General features: G+C 48.1%; 1 protein-coding gene across 2 annotated transcripts; it reads left to right on the plus strand.

Moving 5' to 3' along the window:
• Window positions 1–585: 585 nt before the first annotated feature.
• HPX (hemopexin) lies at window positions 586–10,219 on the plus strand. 2 transcript variants are annotated; one of them, XM_019975509.2, is made up of 10 exons: window positions 586–742; window positions 1,124–1,194; window positions 1,287–1,358; window positions 1,530–1,651; window positions 3,268–3,418; window positions 4,112–4,324; window positions 4,587–4,694; window positions 9,378–9,508; window positions 9,589–9,751; window positions 9,872–10,219. In XM_019975509.2, the coding sequence occupies exons 1-10, from the start codon at window positions 666–668 to the stop codon at window positions 10,141–10,143; spliced, it is 1,380 nt and encodes a 459-aa protein (XP_019831068.2). In that variant the 5' UTR covers window positions 586–665; the 3' UTR covers window positions 10,144–10,219. The 2 variants fall into 2 exon arrangements, with proteins under 2 accessions (XP_019831068.2, XP_019831069.2); XM_019975510.2 differs by lacking the exon at window positions 4,112–4,324.
• The last annotated feature ends 239 nt before the right edge of the window (window positions 10,220–10,458 follow it).

Raw genomic sequence — 10,458 nt, forward strand, 5'->3', positions numbered from 1 at the left:
ATTGACCTGTCAAGGGCAAAGATAAAGAGACTTGGGAATGCCCCCAACAGGTCCCTGATGGAGCTTGGAAGAAACTGTTCTCTGAGTAGTTCTAAGTTTGTTTGTATGTGTGTGTGGTTATTAAGTATATGTAAGTGTTAGTGTTTTTAAGAGTCTCAGAGCTGGGCTTGGCACAGTTCACAAAAATGTTACTTTCCTCTTCTCTCCTCCTGCGTTGTTCAGGCAAGTCCAACCACGGTCAGGTGGTCCTCAATCAATCTAACCCCTTCTTACTCTTTATGGGTACCCAGACGCATCAACAAGGTGAAGAGTCATGTTGAACATCAATGGCCTGGGCCAGTCACCGCTCAAAAGTCACCAAAGTGCTTTGCTGTCCACCTGAAACTATCAAACGTTGTTAATTGGCTATACTCCAATATAAAATAAAAAGTTTAAAAAAAAGTCACTGAAGGGGGATGGGGCCTCCTGCCGGGAAGAGTTAGTCTTGGATTCAGATTTCTGTTCAGACCCTGACCTTATTTGCACTGATGTAATCAGCCAATATTGGCATAGTCCTGAGAGATCTTGTTCCCAGCAGGCTTGGAGTGGGGGTAGTGCTGTTGCCTTCTCTATATAGGGGGTTCAGCCAGGTGCCCAGCGCTGTCCTGGGGCCTCTCCAGCTCACCATGGCTCGGGCATTGAGAGTGCCAGTTGCACTGTGGCTGTTGGGCTTGTGCTGGTCTTTGGCTAAAGCCCACCCTCTGTGAGTAAAGTTGAGGCTGGAGAAGGAGGACCGGGGTTGGGATTAGAGTGGGATAGGGCCAGCTTTTAGGTCTGGGGTAAGTCTGGGGTCTTGGGACTTCCCTGGTGGCTCAGACAGTAAAGCATCTGCCTAAAATGCAGAAGACCTGGGTTTGATCCCTGGGTTGGAAAGATCCTGTGGAGAAGGAAATGGCAACCCACTCCAGTAGCCTTGCCTGGAAAATCCCATGGACAGAGGAGCCTGGTAGGCTACAGTCCATGGGGTTGCAAAGAGTCAGACGCAACTGAGCGACTTTACTTCACTTCTTCAAGTCTAGGGTCAGGAGCTAAGGAAGAGGGGTTAGCTGCTGTGGAGCCAGACAGCTCTGTGTCTTCTCTCTAGGGTTAGAGCTCCTGAGCTTGGGCACGGAGTTGAAGGTGGGAATGTGGCCAAGCCGGATCCAGACGTGACGGGTGAGGCCCTGACTCTCTGTGTCTGTCTCTCTGCTTCTGCATTGTATCCTCTTACTGATCTTTCACCTGCTGCCTCCCTGCCTCCTCCCCAGAACGCTGCTCGGATGGCTGGGGCTTTGATGCTACCACCCTGGATGAGCATGGGAACATGCTGTTTTTAAAAGGTAGGAGGGGCTGGGACTGGGGCATTTGGGACCTCAGACTTGGTTGCCTTCACCAGGATGTATCCTGGTGGTCTTAGGAATTATTTAAGAGCATCACCCATGGCTTCTTTGTAACTATCTCAGTAGGCCAAAAGTTTGCTCTGGGTCCTTCAGTGACTGTGTGTTTTGCAGGGGAGTTTGTGTGGAAGGGTCATGCCTGGGCCCGGCAGTTGATCTCAGAGAGGTGGAAGGATGCCCCCAGTCCCGTGGATGCTGCATTCCGCTATGATCGTAACAGTGTCCTTCTGATCAAGGTACGACTGGACCCAGGTCAGGGCCAGGCCAGAAATGCTGGAGTCAACATGAGAAACCCTCCCCTAGGTGGCCCTTGCCAACAGGTTCCAGGTTTCCTCCTCCTGGGCCTTCCTTTCCTGAGCAAGGTCAGGCTAGGGGGGTGTGTGTGTGTATGCATGCGGACCTGACAGGCGCCACATCCAGTGGCTCTTCTTCAGTCCTAATCTGCCTCCACACCTCTCTGCTACTCCTCAAGCTGTTGACCATCCTTTCCTTCCTAGAAATTCCTCCTTGGCTTCCATGACCCCGCATCTGGTCTTCTTCCTATGGTTGCCAGGTTGTTCGCCGCACAGCGGTACCTGGCTGAGGGGTGAGTGGAGGATGAAATCCAGCCCACTGTGCTCATCAGGTCCCATGTCCTGGCCCAGCTTGTGTCTGGTCCTTCTGGGCACCTTCTCCTGACTCACACAAAGATGCTGCATGGCTGGGTGGCCCTCACTGCTGGGTTTGTTTTCCCTCCTGCCTTTTTTTCTTGCTCTTCTCAGCTTCTCATCCTGGGCCACTCCCTGAATGTTCCGTGGGGATCCTTCCCAGCCTTTCCATTCACCCTCCCTGGGTGATCTCAACTACTGCCACAGCTCTGAGACTCTCCACGTTGTGGACACCAGATATGGCTCTTTCCCCAGAGCTCCAGACATTTCTTTGCAATTTCCTGGCTGACATCTTCAATTTAGATGTTCTGTAGACACCTCAAATACAGCACCCCCCAAACAGAACACAGTATCTTCTGTACAAATCCCTCTCCTCCCAAGTCCCCTATTTCAGCAAATGGCACCACCACGTGCTGCACCCTGTAAGCCAGGGGCACACGGGTCATGAGACCTGGCCCTTGCTTATCTTTTCAGGTTGATCTCTTCCCCAGCCACATTCACTGTATGCCAGCCACATGAGTATACGGTGTACATGCTACTCCCTCTGCTAGTAATGCCCTTTCCACACTTGTCTACCTGGAAAATTCCTGCTCAGTTTTGAACACCTGGCCCAAATGTTCCCTCCTCTGTGCAGCCTTCTAGGAATTCTCTAGGTTGACTTAGGCACCTCTCCTTTATTCCCAATGCACTTCACATGCCTCCACCTTGGGGCTCACATGGCTAGGACACACTAGGGGCTCACTTTCTGTTTTTGTACAGTGAAAAAAAAAATGAAGTCCTTGAAGGCAGAGATAGAGTCTTGTCACCCCTTTATGACCAGTGCTTCTCACAATACCTGGCATATGGTAGTCATTCAGCAACTGTTTCTTGAGTGAATAAATGAACAAATGAATGTTTGAATGGATGGATGATCACAGGATGACTATGGATGTGCCTGCCAAAACCAATGGTGTTGCAGATAATTGTACCATGGGCGTGCTAGTTGCACATAGTCAGATGTGTGTGTGTAGTAACAGTGATTGGATTTGCACAAATTGAAGGTGTATATTTGTGCAAGGGGTCAGCACATTGTTGTCCACAGATGGATTGAGAGTATGGGGGACTGCAGAAGAATATTATGTTAATTGTGATAGATCAAAGGTGTTGTGTGAGCAGAATGGCAGTGTCTGGCATGCATATTAAAAATAGCATGCTTTTGTGTGTAGGGGGACAAATTCTGGGTATATCCTCCTGAGAAGGGGGAGGAATATCCAAAGTTGCTCCAAGAGAAGTTTCCTGGAATCCCATTCCCACTGGATGCAGCTGTGGAATGTCACCACGGAGAATGCTCTCATGAGGGTGTCTTCTTCTTCCAAGGTCAGTGCAGGCTGGAATAAGAGAGCGTGGAGTAGCGGTGGGATGGTGGTGAGGGAGGTAGAGATAGGGAGGGTGGTGCTGGTAGAACCATGATATGGTTTCCCAAGAAAGAGAAATAGAGAAGCTAATTAAGGTCTACACAGTTTAAGTAGGGGAAGTAAGAGGAAGTCATTCTGGGGAAGTTAACTGGATATAATTCTGCTAAAAGCCCTTCGTGTCCTCCATGACCCTTAGGACAAACCTATGTTCTTTAGTCTCACAAAGTTCTTCATGACCTTACAGACAAGGTTCTCCAAGTCCCTCCAGCCTATTGACCCTCCAGTGTTTAATCTCTCAATCCTTGCCTTGAATATGAAGCCCCCCAAACTCTCTGCTATTCCCTAGACACCCAGTTTGCTTCATGCTTCCATCTCCCATTCTTGACTGCTTTGTAACTCCTTCAGTTTTTAGTTTAAGTATCACCTTCTCTGGGAAGTTTCCCCAGACTCTTCCCACTGCCCTTGCTGAACTGATCATGTGTACTTTGCTGCTGAATTTTGTCATATGACTACTTTCCTCAACTGGGAACTTGCGCTGCTGGGCTGTGAGCTCCGTGTGATGGGGGCCACATCTGGTCCATCCTGGGGCCCAGTGCAAGCACAAGGGAGGGCACAGTCTGGCCTCACCGAATGCTTGTTGGTTGATTGGACAAAGGCAACCACACGTGGTTCTGGGACTTCCCTACAACAACCATAAAGGAACGTCCCTGGCCGGCCGTTAGGAACTGCTCCTCAGCCATACGATGGCTCAACCGCTACTACTGCTTCCGGGGTAACAAATTCCTGCGCTTCGACCCCGTCACGGGAGAAGTGAATTCCACTTATCCTCGGGATGTCCGAGATTACTTTATGTCCTGCCCTAACAGAGGTGAGAAAGCCCCAGCCCTGGGACCTCTGGAGACATGTCCACCTTTCCTGAGTCTGCAAACGCCATACACCCCAGCTCCTACCCTCACCTATGGAATGATACCTTGGCCCTTGCCCCAGCCCCACTTCCATTCCGGCTCTTCCCAACTGTCTTCATATGGGGAAGACCTGCACCCCCAATACCCCCAGCGGTTTCTTCCACCTCAGACCTCATTCTGACTTCTTGCCTTTGTGTGTTCTCCCTTGCTTATTTCTCCCCCAAGGCCATGCACATAGGAATGCAACCCAGCATATGGATAAGCGCTGTAGCCCACATCTAGTCTTGTCTGCATTGCTTTCTGACAACCATGGTGCCACCTACGCTTTCAGTGGTAAGAGATGCCTTCCAATCCCCCCATCTCTGTCCTCCAATCCCCCTGTCTCTGTCCTCCATACCTCCCTACTCTTTCATGTGTGCCTCTCATCTCTGAGATATTTCCTCCATTTTCATCACTGTGCCCCTTATGAAAGGCTCCCATCCTTTCACCCTGGCATGCTCCTTTTCACCTCTCATTTCCTCAGATGCATATCTGAGGAACCTATCTCATTGTCCAGGCCTCTAACTTCTTCCACCTATCTGCCTCTCAGTACTATCCATGCAAGGTTTGTATCTTCTCTGAACCCCCTGAACCTATGACTCCTCATACTCCCTTTGCTCCTGCATGTCTCTGACCCTCTCTACACCGCTCTACCTCAAGCTTATCCCCAGGAGCTCCATCTTTTTCCAGGTGCCTGGTTCCTATGTCCAGCCTCTGGGCCCAGCGTTACCTGCAAATAAGATGTTCCCGTTGCTGAGCATCAGCCAAAAAGTGTTCAGTTCCTTAGATCTTTAGGCAATAGCTTCACTAGCCTGATAAGATTTCTCCCCTGAGTGACTAGGGGAGACCCCTCTCCCCAGACCTGTGCCATTAATTAGTAAAAGCCATCTAATAGTACCTAAGGATAAGTCTTGATCCATACTTGAGGACAGCTCTAAGAGAGTGACCTATCCCATTACACTCAACCTAAGACATATGTATGACAGGATACAGGTGTGAAACAGTGGTTTAGAATACAGCAGAGTGAAAAATCCTTCCTTACTCCTAACCCCTGAACAAATCCGATCAGATGTGACTACCAAGCTATAATGAAAAATACACAGCCACAAGCAGAGCATATCCCCATATCAAGGGGGATATAGAACATAGCAGCATATCCCCATGCTGTAATGAGAACATACATCCGTGATGAAACACACACCTATAGTGAACAAGTAGACCTGTACTGAGAATACCTGCCAGAGTAAGAACACATACGTCTCAGGAGAATACGCAGCTATGGTGAGAGCAAGGCACCACTGGGAGAACACACACACAAAGTGAGATAGCTATGGAAATAGAGATAGAGATCGATAGAAAGACATGGAGATAGAAACACTAAGAAACTAGGGCTACAGGGAACACACAGAGATAGACAGAGAACACTCACCCATGGTGAGATCGTGGAATCTCAAGGCCATGTGCGCATAAACAGAATGCAGCTGAAATCCTAAGTCAAGAGTATTAGAGATGTTCCACAGCTGTTGAGAGAACACCATTATGTTAAAAATACCCAGCCAAGGTGGGAACTCACTATGTTGGCAAAAACACCAGTATGACCCAGCTGTTCAGCAAAGGGCCAGTTCTCCCCTCTCCTTTATTGATAAACCTCTTGTCTCTAGCTCACGGTTTCTAATCTATTCTTTCTGCTTTCCCAACTTTGGTTCACACATGGACCATTATGTCCTCTCAATTTTCTCTCTAGTTATGATCTTTTAGCCTCAGATACAACCGATAACTGCCTCGGTTGCTCTTTTCCCTATTGGCTTTCCAGAGAGAGAATGGGACTGGCCCAGCCCCATAGTTTTATTCCAGACCACATTAAAGTGGCTGCTGGTTGGTCTCTGCATTGGCTATTGATGGACTGGGGGCTCAGCACTTATTTCCTCTGCCCAAAGAGCAGCATAGCTCTGATTCTCAAAATAGGAGCCATGAGCAGGGTAGTTTCATCAGGAGAGAAAGGTGGACATGTGGTCACTGAGTCTTGCCTGGTTAATACACATAAAGAGAGCTTGTGGCTGCATGGGGAACACTGACTATTTATCAAGCACCTGATAGGCACTGGGCATTGTTCTAGGCACTGGGATACAGTGATCAACATGGCAGGCAAGACAATTACCCTCACAGAACCTGCTGGAGAGAGAGATGATAAAGAGAAAATAAAAGAGAATACTTTCAGGCAGTGTTAATAGCTGTGAAATGTCCTGGGAACATTAGAATATTTCTTATTCCCAAATACCATTTGAAGCTAGTATAAATGGATTTGTGAGTTGTTGATATTTTAAAATATAAAATAAAAAATGTTAAGTGTCAAAAAGCTGTGAAGGAAATAGGACAGAATAATTGGATAGAAGTGAAGAGAATGATGGGCCCCTTCTCTGGGAGATGATTTTTAAAAAATATTTATTCTATTTATTATTTATTTGTCTCAGAGAAGGCAATGGCACCCCACCCCAGTACTCTTGCCTGGAAAATCCCATGGACAGAGGAGCATGGTAGGCTGCAGTCCTTGGTGTCGCTAAGAGTCGGGGACGACTGAGAGACTTCATTTTCACTTTTCACTTTCATGCATTGGAGAAGGAAATGGCAACCCACTCCAGTATTCTTGCCTGGAGAATCCCAGGGGCAGAGGAGCCTAGTGGGCTGCTGTCTATGGGATTGCAGAGTCGGACACGACTGAAGTGACTTAGCAGCATTTATTTGTCTGCGCCAGCCTTAGTTGTGGCATGTAAGATCTTGTTCCCTGACCAGGGGTCGATTAAACCCGGGTTCCTGCATAGGAAGCATGGAGTCTTAGCCACCAGACCACCAGAGAAATCCTGAAGAGATGACTTTTGAGCTGAGATTTCAGTGATAAAGAGAAATTAGCCCCATAAGGCAATGGAGGAGAAGCATTTTAGGGAAGGTGAACAGCAAATACTTTGAGGAGTCAAGAAAGGAGGCCAGTATGACTCGAGTGTTGGGAAAGAGCAGATGAGTGGCTTGAAAAGAGGGAGAAAGGAGCCAGATCACATGGGTCTGGGAATTCCCTGGTGGTCCAGTGGTTAGGACTCTTATGTGTTCACTGCTGAGGGCCCAGGGTTCTGTCCTTGGTCGGAGAACTAAGATCCTGCAAGCCGTGCATGGACCAACCAAAAAAGAAAAAAGATTATATCATGGGCCTGGTAAGGATTTTCAACTGTAAAAGGAAGCCAGGAGGGGATCTTGAGTTGGGCCATGATCTGTTCTGACTTAATTTTTTAAAAGATCATCCTTATTTCTTATGGAATGTAAGTCACAGAGCTATAATTGTATGAGCAGGGAATCAGGCGAAGAGTTCTCGCAGCTGTCTGGATTAGAGGTGATGACAACTTGGATTGGGATAACAGCACAGAGGTGGTGGGCAATCATCATGATGTATTCTGGAAGTCAAGTCCATAGCATTAACCAATGCCTTGGATATTGGTCAGAGTCGGGAAGGGAAAAGAGTGGTTTCAAGAATGACTTAGCTTTGGGGAACTGGGTAACTAGGTGACAAATGGTTCCTTTTATTAAGATTGGAAAAGACTAGGGTAGAAGGTGTGTGTGTTTGCTGGGAGCAGAAATGAGTTTGGACACATTAGAGTATTGGTATCTAGTAGCCCCAAATGGACACGTCAGGTAGGCAGCTGAGTTTGAGCCTGACACTCAAAGAAAAGGTCCATCAGAAGTGAAAAGAACAGATCAAAAGTCTTCAGTATGCAGATGGGGTTTAAAACCCTGGACTAGGTAAAATCACTACAGAATGAGGGCAGATAGAGTGGAGGCCCAAACCGGGGGATTCTAATGTGGGATACCAGGCTGAAGAGACATCAAAAATGTAAGAACACTGGAAGAGTCTGGAATAACAGGAGCCAAAATTAAAAAAAAAAAAAAATTTAAAGAAGGGAGCTGTGAGCAGTCAAATGCTGCTAAGAGGTAGAGTAAGAAGAAGACATTAGATTTGGCAAGCTAGAGGATACTTAACCCTGAAGAGAGAAATTTCAATGGCAGAGGGAAACAGGAACATAAGTGAAGTGGATTGAGGAAGGAAAGGTAAATAAAAGTTTAGACAATTTTTTTAGGAAGTTGTTATGAAAAGGGGAGAGGAAAATAAGGGGGCTGGTCTGGCTACTTCCTCTGTCTCTGGCCATCTCATGAGATTAGAGAACACCCAGTGGGAGCTTGCTGTGGTCTTCCCTTTTCTTTTTTTTGAACTTTTAATTTTGTATTGGGGTTTGATTAACAGTGTTGTGATAGATTCAGGTGAACAGCGAAGGGACTCAGCCATACATATACATGTATCCATCTCCCCCAAACCTCCCCTCCCATCCAGGCTGCCACACAACATTAAGCAGAGTTCCATGTGCTATACAATAGGCCCTTGTTGGTTATCTACTTTAAATATAGCAATGTTTTAGGTTGTAGGTCCTTGTTGGTTATCCATTTTAAATATAGCATTTCTAAAGAGAAATGACGCAAATGAACTTATTTACAAAACAGAAAGAGACTCACAGACATAAAAAATGGACTTATGGTTGCCAGGGGGAAGGGACAGTTAGTGAGTGTGGGATGGTCACACACGCTGCTTCCCTTTTAACTTCTGGCCACCATCTCATTGTAGCACCTCCTCACACGGACATCTGAGATGCATAAGGAGCCCACACCAAACCTCATTACGTTGGCCTGAGCTAGCAACCCGGCCACTCTTCCCCAAGCTTGCCCTTCCATCAGGCCCCTACTGCCTCCAGTTCCAATCAGGTCACCATGCCTAACTTTTCCAACCACACGCTTGCTCTACTTTCTCACCTAGCCTCTTCCCTCTTGGCTTCTGGATGCACTCTCTCCCCCTTCTCGGGACTCACCCCTGCATCTGTCACTTGCCTCTTCACGGCCTGGCCTTTTACCACCAGCACTAGAGCTACCTCTGCTACCCCACAGAGAACCACTACTGGCGTCTGGACAGCAGCCGGGACGGGTGGCACAGCTGGCTCATTGAGCATCTGTGGCCCCAAGGTCCCTCAACAGTGGATGCTGCCTTTCTCTGGGATAAAAAGCTCTACCTCATCCAGGTGTGTGATGGGAGAGAGGCCTGAGGTGGAGACTGGGGAGAATACCCTGCTCGTGCTGATGAATGTCCTTTGTCCTCCAGGGTACCCAGGTATATATCTTCCTGACAAGGGCAGGCTACACTCTCGTAAAAGATTATCCAAAGCAGCTGGAGAAGGAATTTGGGAGCCCTGATGGGGTCTGCCTTCATTCTGTGGATGCAGCCTTTACCTGTCCTGGATCTTCTCAGCTCTACATCATGGCAGGTGAGGGGTGTCGGGTGCTGAGGGGTGGTTGGTTCTGTGTTTCTCCATCAGGGTGTGAGAAAGGCCAGGTGCAGATCCCCGTGACGCGGAAGCCATGTTACATCCGGTGTCTCTTCCCAGGCCAGAAGCTGTGGAGGCTGGACCTGAACTTAGGAGCTCAAGCCACGTGGACAGAGCTTCCTTGGCTCCATACGAAAGTCGATGGGGCCCTGTGTACAGAGAAATCTCTGGGCCCCCACTCGTGTTCTGCCAATGGTCTGGGCTTGTACCTCGTCCAAGGCCCCAATCTGTACTGCTACAAAGATGTGGAGGAATTGAGCAAGACCAAGGACCTTCCCCAGGCCCAGAGGATGAACAGCCTCCTGGGCTGCGCTCCCCACCAGCACTCCTGATGCGAGTTTGGCTCAGCTCCTCCTCCCAGTTTCCTCACAATAAAGCCAGAGTGCTTCTTCACCTGAATCAAAGGGCCCTGGTTGTGGAACAATCTCACTTCTTTGAGTTGAGAAGCTTGTAACCTCTCTTTTTGAGGCTCTTAAAGCTACAGGAGATAAGGGAGGGGAGGGCTGAAGGACAAACCTCATTTCTTCACAGGTGATTCCTGAATCCCAGTCATAAACTGGCTTCTTCCAGACTATCATCCCAGACAGGGAAACAGAGGGGAGGGAGATTCCAGAGGGAGGGGATATATATACATATATACATATATA

Source organism: Bos indicus, chromosome 15, assembly GCF_029378745.1.
Source record: "Bos indicus isolate NIAB-ARS_2022 breed Sahiwal x Tharparkar chromosome 15, NIAB-ARS_B.indTharparkar_mat_pri_1.0, whole genome shotgun sequence".
Taxonomy (NCBI): domain Eukaryota; kingdom Metazoa; phylum Chordata; class Mammalia; order Artiodactyla; family Bovidae; genus Bos; species Bos indicus.